Here is a 23,693-nt window from a genome sequence, read left to right on the forward strand (position 1 = left end):
ATCTCAAAATAGAGAAATGAATCCATCAGAAGAGTCACATTTAATTCCCCCGGGTCACGTTGGTCTGCTCGGAACAAATTTCGGGATAAAATTATCCTGAGGCAAAAAAAATGCATTTTTGGTTTAGTTCAGACCAAAATCACCAGATGGCGCTCAATAAATTAGTGTTTTTGGACGTTTTTCATAAGCTTCCTTCTGACAATGATAATTTTTTCAATTGTAAGGGTTTCTAGTTTCGGATTTTTTGTTTTTAATACTTTATATAATAGAAATGGTTTACTTTTTTATTCATTTTGAGAGGTACAAAGTTGTTTCTACCACTTTTTTGGGTTTTTCGGTACGACAATTATAGGTAATTTTTCATCCGTCGGACACACATCTCTAAAATCACACCAAATTAGTTGAATACTGTTCAGGCTCTTAATATCCACCTGTTTAAGGATATATGTATAAAGGTAGGAAAAAAAACGCCATAAGCGGAATGGAAATTGGGGCCCCAATACTAAAAAGAGTCGCACTGTTGATAAACTTAAATCAATTTTGCATAGATCCACTATGACCGATCGGAGGAAGCGCCAAAAATTTGAGGGCCCTTTTAGCCTCGGGGCCTCACGCGTTCGCTTAGTTTGCGTACTGGATGATCCGCCTCTGAGTAAGGAATGTTGCGGTAGGCATACCAGATCGTTATGTTCAGAAACAAATTATTCAGTCACTGAACGATCGACTTCGGGTGAGATTTGCCTTGGGATTCCCATAGGATTCGGGAACAGCTGTTTGCCAGATGCTTTCAGCACTTGGTCTTCTCCGCGGTACTACCTGAAAAGAACACTCCAGTGAAATCTGGGCAAGGTCCGTCGTTGGTGTACGATCAAGTTTGTGGTGGTATGCGTTATGCGTATGGTATTTTTCCCGAAATATTTGTTTAATACAGAAGAACAGCATTTCGATTCTGTTACGAATGCGAACGGAAGTCAAAACGGGTACGCGAGAAAACCATAACTATTGTAATCGTCCCTTTGGGTAGGACATAGCGCGATGCATGTTAGACTAAGGTCGCGCATGCAACGATAAGGTCGAATAAGTTGATTGTTTAAAATTGTGACTTATCGCATGGGTTCTTTGGGATAGACCATAATAGTTTTGGAAAGATCTTTCCGGCGATACCAGCAATAAGGCAAAGTAATAAAATCATGCGTCGAGTGAGTCGTACGAATGCCAAGGTAAGGTAACTTGTAAACCTAACCTCCTAGCTACGAGTCTTTTCTATGTGGCAATTCGAGAGGCACTCCACAAATAGAGACTTATATTGATCATTCAATTCAAGCCTATTTGTTAGAACCATTCGATCGCCTCCTCTTACAGATAATAAGCAAACAGTTTAAACATTTGATCCACCGTTAGGAATCCTGGTTAATCTAGGAAAAGGCGTAACGCCGGATTCCAATCTAACTGAAGGCAAGTAGAAACTTGCTCAAGAGTTTCCGGAGTTACCGGACTTCGCACGGTCAACTCCACAGCGGCAGAACTAATCTTTTACATTGCTCTGACCGCAACAGCTTCGTAGCATTGTTTTTTTAGATAGCTTAACGTGTCCTTACTTCATAGTACATACGATATGTATGTGCAGTATACTGCGAGTTATATAATCTGCAAATCTGCGACCACATCCGCTTGTGTAAATTACTTATTACAGTGTAATAGCATTGGTTATTACAATAAACATATCATCAAGTTTATTCGCTTTCAACATACATGAAAGTAACATACATTCACCAAGTAAAAATATCTCTTAAGAATATTGCTGTAAAATACAATTTCTCACTTGATCTCTCGGGTCTTCTATAATTTGGTAGTCACTACCTTCACATTCTAAACAAACTAGTCCTAAATGATTGATAATCTTTACATCACGTGTTTGTTTGTTCTCTCAGTCGAAATTACTTTGCAAAAAATTCCCAGTGGTAACAAATCGTGCTTTTATAATGATTGAGCAAGTTTGGTACAATTATAAAGTCACTAGTACGTATAGTATCTAACCTAATATTAGTATGCAAGCGAACTCAGACGGAATGCGAAACAAATAATCTCTAACACCTGGAACATCTTTTCTTACATGACGTTCTTTTGGCACTTGAATTTCTTAAGCACTGAATAAAGGGAAGGCAAGAAATTGTGATAAAAAAGCACGAACATAATAACTCATCCTGATGGCAAAAGATTGTTAATGCGCAACAAATGAAAAAAAAAAACGATAATACATATAATGTTAAACTATCTTTGCGTTCTTCTTCTTTGGGAATGCCCGTTTTGTCAATCACTTTAAGGCACTTTGCAGGATATTATCTTTATCGATTATTTACGATATTGATGTACGGTTAGAAAGTTTCTTCTAATTTTGCAGCTCTTCGTACGGAACTGCTTCCGTGCTTTGGGACCATTTTTTGATACTGCAGAATAGGAACACAATTGTCATAATAGTACCAATGGAACCAAAGAAGATACATACGTAGATCCCCAGCGACGGTAATGCGAGCGCCAACTGTAATAAACATATGATATTAATTAATAAAGAGCGGTATGGTTGACCGTACACACACAAATAGTACCTTTGCTTGTTCAGCAAGCTCTTGCGTAAGGGTAGCACGCTGACGGAACCATAACATCGGTATCATTACATCCGGTACATGCTTGTAGAAGCTACAGTGGATGGGGAAAACACATGCATCACATATGGCGATTTACGATACTTCGAGATTCAATCTGTACAACACAAACATACCTGAATCCACTTATCGGCTGTAGGTGTTCGTTGATTTGCAGCTGGGCACGAACATCTAATGGTATACCGGTTTTTGGCTCGATAGCCATATAGAACTCGTGCTCCGTTTGGTTCGGTTTCAGTCCAGTTACCGCATTTTGATAGCTTTCATCAGCCAGATAAAAGTGTGGAAAGGAGACAAACGTTGGTGAACCGTATTTGCATGCAGAAGCATTAAACACACCAGGTTTCAAATCAGGACACTGGGTAGGATTGGTATTGCACCAGCAGCTTGCTTCGGGATATTTCACCCCATTATCGAAGACACGATCGTCACCGACATACTTCATGCCCTGTACATTGTACAGTGAGACTTCCTCTGCGCTTTGCAGCGTTATAGAACGGCAGATGTCCGATGGGAAGAGTGTGATGTTCGGGGGAATGGTACTACGAGCGGGCCAAAGTTCACCAGAGGTACCATAGACTTCGCCACACTTACCCCGGTACATGCCCGTTCTTGGGGAACCGTTCCACTGGGTTAGAAAGCCCATTTCCTCCAAACCATCAGCACCTGTTTTCATTGTAAACGTTCCATCGAAGGTATCGCTCAGATTGCGCCCAACGAACCATCCAAATTTGTCAAAAGGTATGTTTAGTGTCGTAGTATTGAGAGTTTTCAACAGATCCAATAGTGGATCTTTAACACCTTCAAATAGCAGTTCGCGTACAGGTTTGTTTTTCCACAACAGAGAACCTTCCGTTTTGAGGAATATATCGATGAACGGTTTAAGCAAAGGGTATGTATTGCGCAAAAAATGAGCCGCATTCTGGAAAAAAAACAGGATGGTTAGTACAAAAAAAATATTCTAACCGTAGAAGGCAGCACAAACTCGTCTGTCCAGTACTTACCAATGTGATAACATTTAAATTTGTAACTTCATCATCCAGTGTACCTTTCGATAGTTCCGGTACAAAATGCCAGATCCGGCGCTGATCATACGTAACCGTGCCGTTATCATTCCATACAAGATTGACCCGTTCGTGAACCTCGGAAAAGGTGTACGGTCCCATTTCGACAAAGTTTGGTTTTACACTTTGATTCGTCTGTACTGCATCCGGATTGGTCCAGTTAAAGAAATACACTTCCAGGTACATCGGTATCGGTGTTCTGATCCAGTTGTCATAGTTTGACGACCCATTTTTGATTACAAGTTTCTGCGGAAGCAAGCAAGAAGAGTGAGCGAGTTAAACCATATTCATAAGCAATGTTCGTGATTAGCCGTGGGTAAACTTACATTATGCAGCACCTGATCAGACATGGATGGCCATAAGACGCCTAATGCAATTGCTAGCAGTATCAGGAATGCTGAGCAGCCGAGCGAAATAAATTTCTTTTGGAAGTCTGTACATGTTGAACACATTGTAGTTAATGGTTGGGGATAATTTGGTGTTGCGTTGGTAGATTGTGCTAGAATAGCTCGTTATTGCTTTGGTAGATGTGGCCGCATCGACTGCGGCTGTATGTAGGCTTGGTCCACTATACTATCAGCTCATCCGGTACGCTATAAGAAAATCAATGTATAAACATTATTTTAAATTGCTTTAAACAAGTGTTTAGGGGGAAACAAAAACCAGTTTCGCTAATTCTCTGAGTTTATGCTTATCGCTAAGTCACGTAATTATCGCATATGTGTCAGCTGATGTGATGCAATTTTGAGATCGCAACGCACCGATGACTCCAACTATTCGGTTTGAAGCGAGGCTATGGACAAGTATTACGTAGAAACTTTGATCGAGCAACGTGTGACTTTAAATGGCGACTGCCGTAAACTGATAATCGTACAAGTAGACAATTTTGCTGATAATCATTGTTTGTTTTTGCGCGTCGATTCTCTACCCTGACCTAAGGGATACACTCATAGTTTGTTTGGTCGACGCAAGTAAGATGCACTACGAGCGATGATCATTTATAGCCATTTCACTTCGATCGACAGATAGACCACGTTCTCATCGATGGAAGGCACTTCTCGGATATTATCGACGTACGTACGTACAGGGGAGCAAACGTCGACTCAGACCATTTCCTGGTTATGGTTAAGTTACGCCAGAAACTGTGCGTAGCCAATAAGCTGCGCTATCAGCCCACCCCAAGGCTCGACATAGATCGGTTGCGGCAAGCTGATGTGGCGAGGAACTTCGCGACCACGCTAGGGGAAGCGTTGCCGGAGGACACCACCTTCGAGGCGATGTTCCTCAATGACCATTGGCGTATGATGGAACAAGCCGTCAGCAGCACGGCCGATCGAACTACTGGCCGCGTAACACGTAACCGGAGGAAGGAATGGTTTGATGATGAGTGCAGGCGAGCACTATCCGAGAAGAACGCAGCGCGTACTCGCATGCTCCAGCGCGAGACCAGGCAGAACGTGGAAGACTACAGACGACTGAGAAGGCAGCAGACCCGACTCTTCCAGGACAAGAAGCTCAGCTTCGAAGAGTCGGATGAGCAACTGATGCAGCAGCTATCCCAGTCGGGGGAAACTCGTAAGTTCTACAGGATGCTGAATGCGGCACGAGGCGGTTTTACTCCCATAACCGCTATGTGCCGCAACGAGGAGGGAGATATCCTGTCGGACGAGCGAGAGGTGATCGACAGGTGGAAGTGCTACTTCGACAGGCACCTGAACGGAGCAGATGCAGGAGAGACCTCTGCAGGAAGCAAAGGAGAGCAGTATTGCGACAGCCAGCAGGATGACGAAGTGCCCCCGCCATCCTTGGACGAAGTCATCAGTGCCATCAAACAGCAGAAACGTAACAAGTCAGCTGGCAGCGATGGGCTGGTGGCAGAGTTGTTCAAGATGGGCCCGGAGAGGCTTGCCGCGCTTATGCATCAGTTGATCGTAAGGATTTGGGACCAGGAAGAACTACCGGACGACAAAAAGGGCGACAGACTGGACTGTGCTAACTTCCGAGCCATCACAGTCCTGAATGCTGCCTACAAGATCCTGTCCCGAATACTCTTCTGCAGACTTGCGCCCCTTGCCACAGATTTCGTCGGAAGCTATAAAGCTGGATTTGTTGGAGGCAAATCGACCACCGACCAAATCTTTACTCTACGGCAGATCCTCCAGAAGTGCCGAGAGCATCAGATCCCCACGCACCATTGACTTTAAGGCGGCCTACGATACCATAGATCGGACCGAACTATGGAACACCATGCAGCAGTACGGATTCCCTGGGAAGCTGGTACGGCTATTGAAGGCCACGATGGATGGGGTGCAGTGCAAGGTGAGAGTATCGAACATGCTGTCGGAATCGTTCGAATCTCACCGGGGTTTGAGGCAAGGGGACGGACTCTCCTGCTTGCTGTTTAACATCGCTCTGGAAGGTGTCATGCGAAGCGCGGGCTTCGACATCCGGGGCACGATTTTCACCCGTTCTCTAAAATTTCTCGGCTTCGCGGATGACATCGACATTGTAATGTGCTCGCGCGTACAATTGCTAACTTCGCGTTTCCGTTCGTACCCGCGTCACATTTATCGATTTGCGCTCAGGTTAATCATCACACGGTATCAACGACTTTTCGTTCGGACGACAAACTTCTTCATTTGGGCGGACTTGATCGTCCAGGCGATCATAGAAATCTGGAAGAGATTTCTCTTACTGGATTGATGGAGACATCGAGGCCTTACCTTGGGTAGGGGGACTCTCGAAGCTCTTGAAATAAGAACACAATATAGTTTTGGTTGGTTATAATTTCCAACCTGACGGTTAACACGCACTTTGGCGGTTCATCTCGGACTCTCCCGTTCAGGTTGAAACTGGCTTTATTTATATCCATTTTTCAAGCTTTTTGTTTGCTTATTTATCTATAGTTGTTATGAAAATATTAATAAGTAGTTCATAATAAGTAGGCAATGTTTTGGTTTGTGTCGCAAATGTTTATCTTCAGGCTATAACGAAATCGGCGACAAATAACGATGGTGCTATTTGTTATTAATTGTGCTTCCGGTGCCGTTTTTTGTTGTTCATGCAAAAACGCTTATTAAGCTATCTTTACCGGGTGGTTATGAAATTGATTCTCGTTGCTAACCCTAAGTGTGTGAATTTACGTTTATGCGTTGGTCATCGGTTTTTTGCAGTTGATGCATTTAATAAAGTGGGTTACTGTGTTTTAAATCTGACCTCCTTTAATTTAGATTAAGTGGCTTTTTTTGGGTAGCGAAATGTGTTGAATTCTGTCACGTGATAAACCTTCTAACCTTGTACTGTGTAATATTTAAGTTATGATAAGATGTTTAGCAATTATGCTACAACATCATCGGACGGACATCTGCGGCGGTGTGCGACGCGTACACCCGACTGAAACGCGAGGCCGACAGAATTGGATTGAGGATCAATGCGACGAAGACAAAGTACCTGCTTGCCGGAGGCTCTGACCGTGATAGAGCCCGACTCGGGAGCAGAGTATCAGTTGACGGCGACGATCTCGAGGTGGTAGAGGAGTTCTGCTACCTTGGTACGATCGTAACTTCGGACAACAACATGAGCAGCGAAATCCGAAGGCGCATTGTTCAGGGAAATCGTGCCTACTACGGGCTCCACAAACTCCTGCGATCCAGAAGGCTCCAGCAACACACGAAATGCACGATATATCGCACACTGATACGTCCGGTAGTCCTTTACGGGTACGAGTCCTGGACTATGCTAACGGAGTACGTCAATGTTCTCTCCATTTCCGAACGGCGTGTGCTAAGGACTATCTTTGGCGGTGTGTGCGAGCAGGGCGTGTGGAGAAGGAGAATGAACCACGAGCTAGCTGAGCTGTTTGGCGGTGCAGATATCCTGACGGTGGTCAAAGCCGGAAGGATAAGATGGCTGGGGCACGTGATGAGGATGCCGGACTCATGCCCCACCAGGAAGGTGCTCGTCAGCGATCCGTTCGGCACGAGGCGGAGAGGAGCACAGCGAACTCGTTGGCTGGATCAGGTGGAGTCAAACCTGTCGGAGATCGGATGCAGCCGTGGATGGAGGACTGCAGCACTGGACCGAGTTTCCTGGAAACGGATTGGCGACCAGGCCATGTCTACGCGACGTGCTCGACCATGAGCAGGCCAGAAAAGAAGAAGAAGAAGATGTACAGACAAAACAGAACTAATCCATAGACGAAGCTCTTAGACACGAGAGAAGGTTTTCTACAGAGGAGAACAAGTGCAGCAAAAATATGGTCTCAGTTGTTCGACATATATTTTTTTCAAATTCTTTCAACATTTAAAGCCAATATCAAAGACGAAGACGATTTTTCATTGAGTGTAACAAATTATTTCATTTATTTATTATTGCTATATTCGTGTTTGCGTTTCCTATTCCTGAATTCCTGTACTTGCCTATTCCTAAGAATTTTTATAACTGTCCCAAACAAACCCTTCGTAGGAAGTTTATTCATGATTTCTATTTAACATAAAAAACATTAAATGATCATGTCTTAAATTTATTCATGCATCTTCTTTTCGTTGGTCTTGTGTTCTTCGACATTTCTTTTTTTACATATTTAGTACAGGAATATTTATTTTTTCACCGATGTCAGCGATCGTGTTTTTACTTTGCGCTTTCTATGCCATATTTCTATGTCGTATTATTTACATGGTAGGATTACCCAATATTGCAATTGTTACGCTTTTTGCCGAGCCTGCTTCCTTTTTAAATAGTTTGCTTTATTTCGGTTTTTTTCGTTTTCCTCCAAGCATTTTATTAACATTATACGCGACTCATATTACGACCATTGCAAATGTGACTTAGAAACGAATTTCCTTGCATCTCCTTGTCTCATAAGTAATATAGAAATAAGATTTACGTTAGAACATAAAGTGTTAGTATTTATTAAATATTCGGAAAGCTCAATTTGGGAAAATTGCTAGCGTCGATTCGTATACAAACTGGTTGTAGACCGTGGTGATGATTTCCTGTGGTGCATTTTTATTTTTCGTCTTCAATTGTTCGATGTTGCTGCGCTGTGAAGATTTGTTAAGGAGTTGCGACACGATGAAAACAGTTTCGATTCGAAAGTGTAGATGTCTTAACTTCCCGTGTGTTTTGTCACGAAATTGATTGATCTTCCTTTAACATAGAATACCCTACGATCGAAGCAGATATTGTAGCATATTGTCCGAATATGCACCTTGTGCACCACCGACTATGTTCTTGTGTCCTTTCACGTACACCATACATTTTATTTTTCCAAAATCTCATCATGTTACACGCCATATGATTTGATGGAGTGGCAAGCTCGTCCATACGTTGGTTGTTAGTTGGTTCGAGTAATTATTTATTCCGTTGTATTCCATTACCATCCAATTGCAATGCGTGATGCGTGCCGTCAAGTCTGATAACTCTCAACTGGAGTATTCGGGTTACTGATGTCATACAAATTGATCAATTGTCTCATTTTAGTTATATTTTTCGATAACGATTACTGATTCTGAAGTTTTTCTTCATATTTGAAACCCATACACTTGGTCTTATGCGTGCTAACGCCTTGTTTCAAACATAAATATTGTTGGGTGATCTGTGTGATGGTCGCTCGTAGAATCTTCTTCTTCTTTTCTGGCCAGCTCACGGTCGAGCACGTCGCGTAGACATGGCCTGGTCGCCAATCCGTTTCCAGGAAACTCGGTCCAGGGCTTAAGTCCTCCATCCACGGCTGCATGCGATCTCCGACAGGTTTGACTCGCTCGCTGTGCTCCTCTCCGCCTCGTGCCGAACGGATCGCTGACGAGCACCTGGTGGGACATGAGTCCGGCATCCTCATCACGTGCCCCAGTCATCGTATCCTTCCGGCTTTGGCCAAACAGCTCAGCTAGCTCGTGGTTCATTCTCCTTCTCCACACGCCCTGCTCGCACACACCGTACACCGTACTCTTGTAGAACACATATGGTTTTATCACGTGTTGCGATAGAGCACATGCTTGTTGTCTGGTACAGGGTTTGATTTTGTACCTTACGGTTATCCACCATGCCGGTAACGTTACCAACTTCCGTCTCGAAATACCATCTGGTAGCACATGAGCAGTCGATATTATATCTGAAGTCCGTTGTTGCAGTATAGTCATATACCGATTACGCATGCGTTATAGTTCAACGCATTTTACTGAGTGTTGCTGGATGTCCTGTTGGTTGCTCCTCCCGTTTCTCTTACATTTGCAACGTTAAGTTATCCTGCTGTAGTAATGTTTCACGGTAATTGTATATCCTTGTAGTTAGCTAACAATGCAACCATTTCTGTGAGCTGAGCTTGTGTAGTTTGCAGTCTTTGGAAATGTAAACATACGCTTGTTTAGTAGTCTAGCGTGTACAAGAAAGCTTCGCAGCAGCTGATTAATGGGTTTTATAATTACTTGGTACTGGGGCACATGGAATTCTTGTCACATCCATTCAGAAATAGCTTGCGATGTTGATCTCGTTGTTCGCAAAGTCGTAGGTAATTAATCCCTTCATTTCGATTCCGAATATTTTATGCAATGTTTCATTAACGGTATGTTAGTGTTCCTTTTCTCTATCTTTTGATTTCCCTGATCGCTTAACCGTTGTTACATGTTTGATTGAAGTCGATTTACTATTCATATTCTATTCATAATTTCAATTTTTGTTTTTCTCGTTCTTTCATTTATGCTTTTTCTTTAAATAAATGTTTACATTTTCTAGAGTTTCGTTCAATTGATTCTTTATGTTATCATACATCCTCTATGGACTTGACTTTAATATAATGGAAGCAGGCGTTTTCCAGAAACGATATCTCTTCAATGTAAAATAGTTCTTTTTTATTCTCTCTTTTTTTAAAACGTGCTCTGTTCCGTCGAACACCCTAGTATCAGTTATTCCCTTTTGGCGGCATAGATTCCCAAAATTATTTAGTATCTGGAAAAATTAGAGTTGATGTTTGAACCTTCTCGGTGCAAAACGCGATATTCTCATGCTAGCAGGCCATCAGTAGCGAGACTGCTGACAGGGGTGGAAGGGGAATATTCCTTCTGAAGTCCCAGTAGCTAGGTTGATGCCTCCTGGAATTAGGGAGAGCGGGTGTTGTGAACGCAACGATCAATCGTTCTAATTCACGTTTTTTAAATACATTTCAAACTATTATATGTTCATTTAAGAGAATTACAAGCCATAGATTAGACTCGACGTCGATCAGGACGAACGTAGCACAGGCAATAAGTTCGAGAAGAAAATGAATAAAGAATGGTACGCCGTTCTAAATAAACAAGATGCTACGCGGGATCGCCTGGCCAACTTAGGTTCATATCTACTGTTACGTACACGACTAAATTCAAAGCGTACGCGTGAGAAAATTCGAACTATCGTAAGAAAGGGAATTTGAAATAGCTACGCCAACATAAACATGTTGACATCCTAGAAAAGCTATGTGTGTAATCTCAGCTTTCAGGTCGAATAATGTTCTATGAGAAAACGACATAGCGCAAGCACGAGCATCAAAGTTTCAGGCAATATCATAAAACGTCCAAAAAGGACGAAGCACTTGACAATCGAAACTAAACATATTACCCGGCAATAAGCAAAGGCAGCATAACTGCATACGGTCAAACTATAACCAGAGGAAAGTAAAACGAGACAAGGATACACAACTTAAGTGATACCACATGTACCGAAATGCGTGTGAGATATTGGTACAACCTTAGAATGCCTACCCATAACTCATATAAACATATGCCTGGATAAGGCATCTAGGACAACGTTATCCAAAAGGAAACTATCTCTTTCTAATTACCCATCTCACTCTTACCTCCATCTCTTACAACTAATTTTTAGTGTATAAGAAACAAAATGTAGCATATCTGCTAAACATTAAAAATCTAACATATGGGAAATCTCAAATAGCACATTGAAATTCAAATTATAGAATCGGTTAGTAAAATCGCGTTGGTCCTTTCCTATTTTCTCCTATTCTCATTCTGACACTTAACATAAAACACATGGCCAGGGTTTTTACGCCTTTTCTAAACGTATCTGTTTTAACCCTTTCAAGTACCTGAAGGTGACATAATCGAAGATCGCTCATTGCGTTGCATATGCAATACTTTCTCACGATGTGAATTGCACTTGAAAAGGTTTCCTAAGTTTCCATGCCGTACCCGCCTTCGCAAAGACCAACTCGACGCATGATTTATAGGCTAATGCGCATCAACCGAAAATTACAGAAATGCATTAGGAATTATTACAAGCAAATAGAAACACAGAAATAGAAACATTCGATACATAAGCCCTTATGTAAAAACCATGTACACCTACACAACTCAGAGTATAAAATAAACCAAAATTGTTAGAACGCGGTCAGTCCCCAGTGATCGATCGTGAGTTGACAGTTGTCAAGGATCAGATACACAACTGGGATTCCAAACCAAATTCTTCGTGTTATTATTTCAAGAGCATCGAGAGTCCCCCTACCCAAGCTAAGGCCTCGATGACTCCAACGTTTAAGAAGGAAGCTTTACAGTGTAAAGCAAGTGTAAAGTCGAAGTCCGCTAAGTGGTGAAGAAAATTAAAGTATTAGAATATTACAGAAAATTTTCAATAAAAAAAAACTTACAAGTATACAACGCAACAAGAACGGTCGTATCCGCGTTTCAGTCTCCTTTAAACTTCTAAAAAAAAATATCGCGTCTTCGCGTGAATCCCACTCCAGTGGATTATATGGTGGCTCCAGAGAGGAGTTGAAGTGAAAAAAGTGTAAAATCCTGTTTAAACTCAACTCCAGTGTCGAACTGTTCAAATTTAAAGTGAATAACAGTTCAAATTAACTTGTTTGAAAAGTTAGTGAACTGAAATAGCGTTTATAGAAAGTGTTTGTAGTTGTGAACAATTTTGTAACGTCAACCATTTTATTCCCTCAGTAAGTTCCTTCATTACAAGTTGTACTTCAAAGGAGGAGTACAAAGATCAACTAGGTTTTGTTCCGGACTGGGACAATACCGAGGAATTAGCAAACGACTTGCTAAAATACCAGGCGACGATTCAGCACGCGGTGCCGGAGGTCTTAGACAGAGACATCCAAACAACGGTGAATCTTCTCCGAGCCGGAAAAATTTGGCCACGACTCTGTCACAGCATCCTCTGCGAGCTGCAGTGGGAGCTGATCTGCATCGACAGCGGTAAACCGCTGAACGAAAAGCGCGGTAACCTGGAGGAAAACCTAAAATCTTGGGGAATAAAAATTGTAAAACTATAAATTCCGGAAACAGAGATTATTTCAAAGAAATCCGAAAGAAAAATGTCCGCTCCTGAAATCTCGCTTCCACTATATTCGAAAAATCATCTCGATAAGAAAGAAATCTCCGCCCTCGAAATTCACCTCGTTAAGTTCCTATCGCTCTAAGTGTTGTGCTCGATTAACTATTAAAGGAACATTAGTGCTTACGCTGTGTTGAAAAGGTTTATAAAGAAACCATTGTGAAAGACATTTGATCCGCCACACGTGAGAAACATCAGAAGTATCGCGCATCATCATCACGAGCGAAGCCATCCAGTTCCAGCCGAAATAAAAGAAGGAAAGTATCAACTTATTCAGGTAAGCCAATTTTCTTATCATACGGCAAGGAAATCGCAGATTCGTCCAAAATGCCTTTCAACTTTGTTAAAAACCGCAATGGTAGCTGCCGCCTATGTGAAGGTATTGATACCTCCGAACAAACAATGGCGGAATGCTTCGAATGCGACCGATGGTTCCATTTGCAATGCGTTAGACTGACGCGCAGTCCAACACCAGCCGAATGCTGGTTATGCCCCAAGTGCCAAAAGATTAAATACGAGTTGAAACGTATGGAATCTGCGATGGAGGCATATGCAAAAAAGGATGCAATACGGCCAGGCCGTTCTTTATGAATAAAAAAAAAAAGAAACGAAAATTTTCAATAAAGGTACTTACAAGTTTACAACGCAACAAGAACGGTCGTATCCGCGTTTCAGTATCCTTTAAACTTCTAAAAAAAAATATCGCTTCTTCGCGTGAATCCCACTCCAGTGGATTACAGCGGGAGATATTGGGGGATGGGGGAGGGGACGGATGAGTGTAACAGGTTAATGGTCTAGTATTATATCTACTTTGTTGCTTTAAAAAGGAGCTAAAAACGCTTGATCGTGAACATACACTGATTAGCAAGAAATCATCAGAATTCTTAAGTAGTTATCCGGACATCCAATTGTCTGGAAGGAATGAAGCATAGAATACATTTAGAACTAGACACGATCTAGAATCAAAACAGCTATATAATGCTCTATAATGCGTATGCGTATACGCACAGGCACAACCTCAACCATACATTGTTAGTATACAAGCAGGAAAATTTGTTAATGTACTTCCGTTGTAATCCGAAACTCAACCACTACGAGTCACTTTCTGTTTGGTAATCAGACTCAGAATCGGTGCTCCATGCATAGAAACTTCTACTGATCATTCAGTAAAAAAAACTATTCAACAGCATCACTCTATTCCGAGCACGTGAAACGGCAGATCCACCGTTAGGAACTAATCCTGACCAAGGAAAAAGTCTAACGTCAGAAAGATCAGAAAGATTTTGTAGCATATCTGCTAAACATCAAATCATTACCATACAAGAAATATTAAATAGCACATTGAAAATTCGTCAAAGTTTAAGATTGATACAAAAACAAATCATTAGCAGGTAGAGACCAAAAGGGACCCTTGTAAAATCCCTTCATGCAGGCAAAACAAATAAACGTATAATCCGAGGAACATTTTTTAAGAAAGCAATAAAATACGAAACACAGTACTTGACAACATGAAGAAAACTAAATATGCACATCCATATAGATAACAATATGCAGAAACTAATTGTACCTAATTAGGAATCAGGCAAAAGCCTAAGAAAACAAATCTTAGGTTAAACAGGATGCATACATATGTTGAAAAGGACAAAAACTATAAAATCAAGATAACCCAAAAATCTAGCGAACGATTTTATATAAATAAAGATAGAAAGGAGGTAAAGCAGAAATCTGGAAACTAAACGTAAACAACCCAAAATTTGTTATTAATGTTTTGTCAACTGCAATCATAAAATGCATCGGTAACGATTGCAAACGAATAGAAACCCAGAAATAGGAAACATCCGATACATAAGCCCTTTTGTAAAAATCATGTATACAGCCACAACTTACAGTATAAAATAAACCTAAAATGTTAGAACGCGGTCAGTCACCAGTGATCGATCGCAAGTTGACAGTTGTCAATGATCAGATGCACAACTGAGCATTTAGAGCAATTCTTCGTGTTATTATTTCAAGAGCATCGACAGTCCCCCTACCCAAGGTAAGGCCTCGATGACTCCAACGTGTAAAAGAAAGAAACTTTGCAGTGTAAAGCCGAAGTCCGCTAAGTGGTAAAAGAAAACTAAACTTGTATATTACATGGCGACCGGGACATTAATCGGCAATCTTCAAGAAAAACAAAGTGTGTGTTGTGTTAGATTTCGTTGACAGTGATGTGATCAATTTTAAAATATATAGACGTGTGTTTAAAGATGGCAATAACTAACGAAAACGAACCTAACGAAATAATAGAAAATTCCGACAATTCAGAACCAGAAGAATATAATGGACCTTTTTTCCCATTACATGAGGATATATTAGAATTGTCAGCGGATATCATTGGGTACTTTGAAAACACCACATTAACACGTTATGAAACGCAAATGCCAATATTTGAGCAAATTTTAGTGGACTATCAAATATATAATGATAAGAAACACACGTATGGTCGGCTATGTGAAGTAGCATATGAATTATACAAGTGTGTTTAAAGATGGCAATAACTAACGAAAACGAACCTAACGAAATAATAGAAAATTCCGACAATTCAGAATCAGAAGAATATAATGGACCTTTTTTCCCATTACATGAGGATATATTAGAATTGTCAGCGGATATCATTGGGTACTTTGAAAACACCACATTAATACGTTATGAAACGCAAATGCCAATATTTGAGCAAATTTTAGTGGACTATCAAATATATAATGATAAGAAACACACGTATGGTCGGCTATGTGAAGTAGCATATGAATTATACAAGGGTCTCTAAAGATAATTAAAATAAAAAAAAAAACATTAAATGAGTGAAAAGTTGTAAAAAGTAAAGGAAATGAAAATGCAAGTGAAGTGAAAATGCAAATGAAATGAAAGACAATGATGAAATGTTCTCTTCAGTACTTTCAATATCCAAAGAAGTAGTTCGAACGAAGATCGATATTTAACTATCATAATGCATCTGAATCGTTTATAATAATCCGCGAATCGAACAGTGAAAGCATCAGTTATGCTGAGTGTGGGAAAATTCTTCGCTTTATAACTGATTACTAACTATGCTAAAGAATCATAGCACGAAAGTGATAATGGTTCAGCAAAGTAAAAAAAAAAGTGAAAGCAAGCAACAAGTGAAAAAGTGAAAAAAAGAAAGCGAAATAAATAATTAAAAAGTAAAAAAAAAGGAACAATAAGTGAAAAAAAAAATTTACGTGGAAGGTGAGACCACGGTTCATATCTTTGACCGGCGGGATCCAAAGGAACAGGAGTTCCCAACCTGAAGAGACTACAAGTACCAGCGTCGCAAAATGCAGGTTAAATTTATTTTAAGCATGAAATGGAACCCAATGTAAAAATTTCTTTCGAATTAGGTAAACTAAAGCAAATACAAAACATAGTTAACATAGATAAACCAATTAGAGATCACGTACTAGAATACTACCAGAGAGATCTACTAAAAATACGTGAAAATTTAGATCAAATTATTAAAACGCAAAAATTCGCAGAGGCACACATAATTGATATTGAAGAAAGTTACAATTCCAGCTACAATACTATAGTACAGGCAATTAATACCCATCGTGAAAATAATAAAAAGGTCAAGTTAGAAGAAACCAATACATTAAAAAAACAACATAGAACTCAAGAATCAACAAAAATGGCTGTATTCGATTTTAAAACAGCAAATTGTTTAGTATCAATATACGATGGTTCGGCTGAACATTATAACGCTTTTGAGGATTCAGTTCAAATATTAAAAGAAATTACCACACCAGATCAGGAGCAAATGTTAGTCAAATTTTTAAAATCAAAATTAACAGGTAAAGCTAGGGCTGGATTGCTAAATAATATAGCATTGGTTAAAGATCTGGTTGACAATGTAAAGAGCAGATGTCAAGAAAGAATTGATGCTAGCAAAATTACAACAGAACTAAAGGCCATAAAAGCAAAAAATTCTAAATCACTTTGCCAGGAAGTAGAACTTTTAACAGCAAAATGAAAAGTAATCTATATGGAACAACAAATACCAGAAAAGGTCGCAAATGACATGATTGTAAAACTCGGAGTAGACACAATCATAGAGAAAGTCCAAAACAGGGAAACAAAAACACTACTAAAAGTTGGTAAATTTAATAACATAGCTGAAGCAACTCAAAAGGTTGTCGAAAATGATAACACGGCTGATGCACAAATCTTAACAATACACAAAAATGATAGCAACTGTTACAAACCAATTATCAAAGACAAAATTACAACCGTAGCTACAACTACAATTGTAAAACGCTGATACCGTCGCGCTTAGAATTTATTCCGCGAAGGTATCAGCGATTTACATGGTGGCTCCAGAGAGGAGATTACAGAGCCTCGCGCGCAAGTGTAATCTCAAAAGAACGAACTTGCGTTCAAGGTGTGCTGTCGCCAAGAACAGCTGTGTGTAAAAGAAATAAATAGTGAAGTGTGCATCCAGATGTGTCTGCCACGCGACCAGGAGGAGCTCGATCGAGAAAACATCTTGGAGGTTCGACCGCGAGGCGTTCAACAGTGGATCGAGGTGATAGAGGAACCAGTTGCTGAGGAACCAGCTGCTGCGGAACCGGAGGACCTCGGCGAACCGTGTGACATCGGTGGTTGGGACGAGGACGAGTGGGATCGTCTGTTCGCTGAGGAGCTTGCCCGGCAACGGGAGAACCCGGAGTACGACGAAGACGTGCAACCAGAAATCCTCAACTATCAGGAGTATCAGGTAGATACAGACGACGACGACGAATACTACTTCAGCCGATATCGCCAGCCCAACTACGAAGACACGGACGAAGTGATAGCGACGACAATAAGCGCTATCACGCAGACGCTAAACGAAGGCCGTCCGATTCCAGTTGAGGTCCTTGAGGAACTCGAGGACATCTTCAACAGATACCTCAACTACGAGATACTTCCGAGGGATGCGTACCCTAAGATAGTGCATCTGCAATATCAGTGTTTGTAGAAGCGAAAGAGTGTTAAGTGCGTGAAATGGTCTAATAATAAAAAAAACACCTCAATTCTGTGCGTAGACTATCATAGTGCCACTATCCGAAAGAAAAAACACACAGAAAGAAACATTTTCGAAAGAAAAAATTGAGAAACTTTGAAAGAAAATTATAGTGAGTCATCCAAAAAAACGACGATTGCAAGGAATCGTTGTTTGTGCTTCGCCAAGAGTCCAGTCGGTGCTTAGAAAGAAATTCAGACCAAGGAGTCAGGTAAGTGAATTATATTCTTATAAGCAAGGCTGGAAATCTCTGATTCGTCCAAAATGCCTTATCCGTTTGTTTTGAATGTTAATGGCAGTTGCCGACTCTGCACAGCGGAGGATACCGCTGAGGAGAGTATGGTTGCTTTTACAGAGTGTGACCGATGGTTTCACTTGAAATGTGCCAAGCTAACGCGGAAACCATCACCTGAAGAGTGCTGGTTATGCCGCAAATGCCAACAAATAAAGTATGAGCTTAATCGGCAAAGGGATTAATTTAAGGCTTTCCAAGAAAGAGAGGCTAGGAATAAGGAAGAAATTGAGGCCCTGCTGGAAAGAGAAGCAAAAAATAAGGAGAACTTCAGACTTTCAGAAAAGAATAAGGTTGAAAAGGAATCAACCAGTACAGAGGGAAGTTCAAGTAAAGATCGATCTCTCGAAGAAATTGTATCACAATTGATCATTAGCCAACAACAGCAAACGAGGGTGTTGCGAACGCGACCAACAAGGAATCAAAAAATATGAAACATTAAATATCTTAAACCAACCGTTTTCTGTGGTCTTAGGTTTTAGGTAACAATCGCGAGCATACAGGAAAGCACGAAAAAAGGGAATTTGAAATAGCTACGCCAACATAAACATGTTGACATCCTAGAAAAGCCATGTGTGTAATCTCAGCTTTCAGGTCAAAATAATGTTCTATGAGAAAACGACATAGCGCAAGCACGAGCATCAAAGGGAAAGGACGAGAAAAGAGCGTAAGCGCAATTACATATCGATGCATCTCAAGGACCATATGCAAACATTAACATAAAAAGATCCCAAACCCTTTACCCACTTCATACGTTGCGTAACATGATCATAGTTTCAGGCAATGTCATAAAACGTCCAAAAAGGACGAAGCACTAGCAATCTAACCGGCTTCGAGTCATTAGTTGAGTTGGTAGTCAAATTGAACGGAGGTCCGCCGCTAGAAACTTCTTTCGAATTTATTCGTTAAAAGGCTAGCAGCCCGACCCGCTAAATTGACAAAACGCCTTCACTTCTAAGGAACTGCGCGAGAGTTCTCGGTTAAAAACCTTCGCGGGATAAAATTCTATTCGCGACGGTGTCGTCGAATTTACATGGTGGCTCCAGAGAGGAGATTACAAAGTCTCGCGCACAAGTGTAATCTCTAAAGAACGAACTTGCGTTCAAGGTGTGCTGTCGCCATAAGAACAGCTGTACGAATCCAAGAAAAAATTCAAGTCGATCCAAGTGCGGTTTCGTAGTAGTGAAAAACCGAGTGAATTAAATGTGCCCTCCCTTCCATTACGTGGTACAAGAGGTGGAACTTCCAGAGGAACCGTTCCACATACCAGCCGACGAAGAAAATTGGGACGAGCGAGACCCGCTACCGATAAATTACTGGACAGCTTTAGAGGCGGAATCACCCTTCATCGAAGATTGGGAAGACAATCTAGCTCCGGAAGTAGATTGGGACATTAACGAGTCGCCATATGAAACGGAGCAAGAAGAGTGGGAAGCGAGGCTGCCGTTTTTACCCACTTGGGAGAATACAGAGGTATTAATAGTGGAAATCGGTGAAGAAATTCTGCGGGCCTTCCAACAAGGTCGAGTAATACACGAGACTGTTTTGGACGATTTTGAGAGGATCGCAGAAGATTTCCGAAATATTCGGATTTTACCGCGAAATGCGTATCCTATACTATCGGAAATAATGTATAATGTAATAAAAGAAAATTAATCAAAGTTTTTGTGAAGTTGGTAAATGTATAGAACTGAAAGAAACAATTCCGAAAGAAAATTCTGAAAAACTCTGAAAGAAACATTTACGAAAGAAAAATTTGAAAAACTTTGAAAGAAAAATTATAGTGAGTCATCCGAAAACAACGATTACAAGGGATCATTGTTTGTGCTTCGCCATAAGAGTCCAGTCGGTGCTTAGGAACAAATTCAACCCAGGAAAAAGGTAAGTGAATTATATTCTTATAAAGCAAGGCTGGAAATCTCTGATTCGTCCAAAATGCCTTATCCGTTTGTTTTGAATGTTAACGGCAGTTGCCGACTCTGCACAGCGGAGGATACCGTTGAAGAGAGTATGGTTGCTTGTACAGAGTGTGACCGATGGTTTCACTTGAAATGTGCCAAGCTGACGCGGAAACCATCACCTGAAGAGTGCTGGTTATGCCGCAAATGCCAACAAATTAAGTACGAACTCAATAGGAAAGAGGACGCACTTAAGGCTGCTCAAGAAAGAGAGGCCAAGAATAAGGAAGAAATAAAGGCGCTTCAAGAGGCGGAAGCAAAAAATAGGGATGAGCTCAGGGCCTTAACAGAAGGCGCAAATAAGGTTGAAATTGCCGAACAGGAATCAACCGAAGTAGTAGGAAGTCCAGAAAAGGAACCATCCCTTGGGAAAATGATTTCTCAATTAATAGTTAGCCAACAACAGCAAACGAAGGAGTTCGTTAAACTGATGGCAACTAATGGTGGAGAATCCGCCAAGATGGGGGTCTTGATCAGAAGACAGGCCCTAATGCAACTACCTAGATTTGATGACAGTCCCAAACAATGGCCAAATTTTAAGAAAACATTTGAAGACACAACCCGAGAAGGGGAGTTTTCTAATTTAGAAAACTTAAATCGTCTCAAGCAGGTTTTGTATGGAACGGCTTATAAAAGCGTTCAGCAATTGATGATGGAGGCCGAAAATGTACCCGAGATTATAAAACGTTTGGATGAACTTTTCGGTAGACCCGATTTGGTATACTTGGAGTTGCTAAACGATCTCCAAAAATTACGGAAAGATTCAAGAAACATAATCTCGGACATGACTAGTGCACTGGAAAACATCATCAAAAATGTTACTCTAATGGGGCAACCGACATATCTAAACGATCATAGGCTAGTGATGGATTTAACGGCCAAGTTACCGCATCACATTCAAGTGAAAAGAGCGAAACACATGGTGGCCGCTTCATCGCCACTAGCTGTTCAAAATTTAGAGGAACTATGTCAGTGGCTGAAACCATACGCCAAAACGGCGGAAATGATGAATACCATTTCGATCCATACACAAAAGGGAAATATCCATTTGCATGAACAGGGAACGTCAGGAAGACAGGCCACAAATCATAGGGAAAAGCAAATTACGCAGACAAACAAGGGTTGTCTGATATGTAACAAACCGCATGCGACGGTTAAATGCTACGCATTGGTGAAACAAACTCCTTCCGAGCGAGTAAAGACTGCGATTGGAAAACAGCTGTGTTTTTTGGGTGTTTGAACTCAAACAAACACAGCATGAAGGATTGCAAGATCGCAAAACCGTGCGGAATAGCAGGCTGTTCGGATAAACATAACAAAATGCTTCACGTAAAGCAAGTCGTCCCAATACAACCCGAACAGATAAACAGCCACCACGATGTGGAAGTAACTTGGACGACCCATTATCAGACCTTACCGGTCAAGTTGGTAAATGGAGATAAGACTATTCAGACTTATGCGTTCTTGGACCCGGGATCATCGCTGACAATGATAGAAGCAAAGGTTGCTAGTCTATTGAATTTAGAAGGACCGAACATACCGCTTCAACTTACTTGGGCACAAGGTATAAAAGCGGTCCAAGAAACCAGTCAGCAGGTCCAGTTGGTTATCAAAGGCACTACGAAAAAGGGTTATCGTTTAAAGGATGTGAGGACAATCAAAGAATTGAAATTACCCCTACAATCGTTACATTATGGCGAAATAAGTGACAGATACCCCTATTTGAGAGGACTACCTATAGAAAGTTGTAATAAGGTACGTCCTACGATCCTGATAGGATTGAATAATAACCATTTATTAATGGGTCTTAAGCATAGACCAGGTAAACCGGGGGAACCGTTTGGTATGAAAACCAGACTAGGCTGGTTAATCTACGGAAAATTGAGCAACGAGGAAACAAAGAATGATCACACCATGATAATCCAAGAAGAGGATAACATGCGTGAAATGATGCAGAAATACTTCTCAGTAGAAGATTTCGGAGTAAACCCAGTTGCACAATTGCCAGAATCCGAAGAAGAAAAACGAGCAAAAACCATCTTGAAAAATACCTTGGCCTTTAAAGATGGACGATATGAGGTTGGTTTGTTGTGGAGAAAAGATAACCACGTGTTTCCATGGAGTCTAGACAACGCAATGTCAAGACTAAAGGGACTGGAATACAAATTGGAAAAGGATCCAGCCTTAAAAGAATGGGCGATAACTACGTTTAAAAGCTACGCAGAAAAAGGTTATGCCAGGAAACTCGAACCTGTAGATGTAATAAAAGATCTATCACCATTGTTCTACCTGCCTCATTTTATTGTTGTCAACAAAAATAAGGAACCGCCGAAGCCGCGGTTAGTTTTTGATGCAACAGCAAAGGTAAAGGGACAATCCCTTAATTGTGCGTTGCTATCAGGACCTGATAGTACAACCTCCCTGTTTGGAATCCTTGTAAGATTCCGTGAAGGAAAATATGCAATATGTGGTGATATCAAGGAAATGTTCCACCAAGTGAGGATTCGAAAGGAAGATCAGAACGCTCAGCGTTTCATATGGCGTAATTGCGAAAACCGATACCCGGATATGTATGTCATGCAAGTAATGACATTCGGGTCGACATGCTCGCCATCATGCGCGCAAGCGGCTAAAAATGCAAACGCTGAACGTTTAAAACAAAAATATCCGATGGCATTAACACCAATAATAAATCAACACTATGTCGATGATTACGACGACAGTTTTAATTCGCTCAATACAGCGAAAGAGACTGTCAAACAAGTAATTCAAGCACACGACGAGGGTGGATTTATTATCACTAAATTCTGTTCGAATAGCAATGAATTAATTGCATCCGTACCGACAGATAGAGTTGACTCGGAAGCTATTAAGATGCTAGATGATCAAGAAGAGAATTCACCCAAGAACTTGGGGGTTTACTGGAATACGGCCAAGGATAAGTTGGGATTTCGCTCTAAATTAACGGCGCTTCCACAAGAGGTTTTAACCAGATTGAGACCTCGCACGAAAAGGGAATTATTGTCCTTCATCATGAGCGCTTTCGACCCACTTGGATTGATATCACACATAACGATTCACGGGAAAATATTGATGCAAGAACTACACAAGGAAACAAGCGAGTGGGATGTTCCATTATCGCAGAAATTGTTCGAAACATGGAACTCATACCTTGAGAGTATCGAACAAGTGAACCACGTTAGAATTCCAAGATGAATCTTAAACACGCCAGGATCAGAAATTGAATTGCATGTTTTCGTTAACGCCTCCGAAATGGCCTTCGCAACACCGTTTATATGGTACTTCACGGATCGTCCT

At 41.0% G+C, this 23,693-nt stretch overlaps 1 protein-coding gene across 1 annotated transcript in view; it reads right to left on the bottom strand.

Moving 5' to 3' along the window:
* Nucleotides 1-1,707: 1,707 nt before the first annotated feature.
* The window catches only part of LOC125762621 (protein croquemort-like), a 74,662-nt gene continuing 52,676 nt past the window's right edge, over nucleotides 1,708-23,693 (bottom strand). The window contains exons 2-6 of the mRNA XM_049424954.1: nucleotides 4,054-4,320; nucleotides 3,668-3,973; nucleotides 2,780-3,585; nucleotides 2,607-2,697; nucleotides 1,708-2,539 (exon numbers count right to left, since the gene is read on the bottom strand). Coding sequence (XP_049280911.1) covers nucleotides 2,390-2,539; nucleotides 2,607-2,697; nucleotides 2,780-3,585; nucleotides 3,668-3,973; nucleotides 4,054-4,179 — 1,479 coding nt within the window. The 5' untranslated portion in view covers nucleotides 4,180-4,320 and the 3' untranslated portion in view covers nucleotides 1,708-2,389. The remainder of the gene's footprint in view (nucleotides 2,540-2,606; nucleotides 2,698-2,779; nucleotides 3,586-3,667; nucleotides 3,974-4,053; nucleotides 4,321-23,693) is intronic.

The sequence above is a fragment of the Anopheles funestus genome, chromosome 2RL (assembly GCF_943734845.2).
Source record: "Anopheles funestus chromosome 2RL, idAnoFuneDA-416_04, whole genome shotgun sequence".
Lineage (NCBI taxonomy): Eukaryota > Metazoa > Arthropoda > Insecta > Diptera > Culicidae > Anopheles > Anopheles funestus.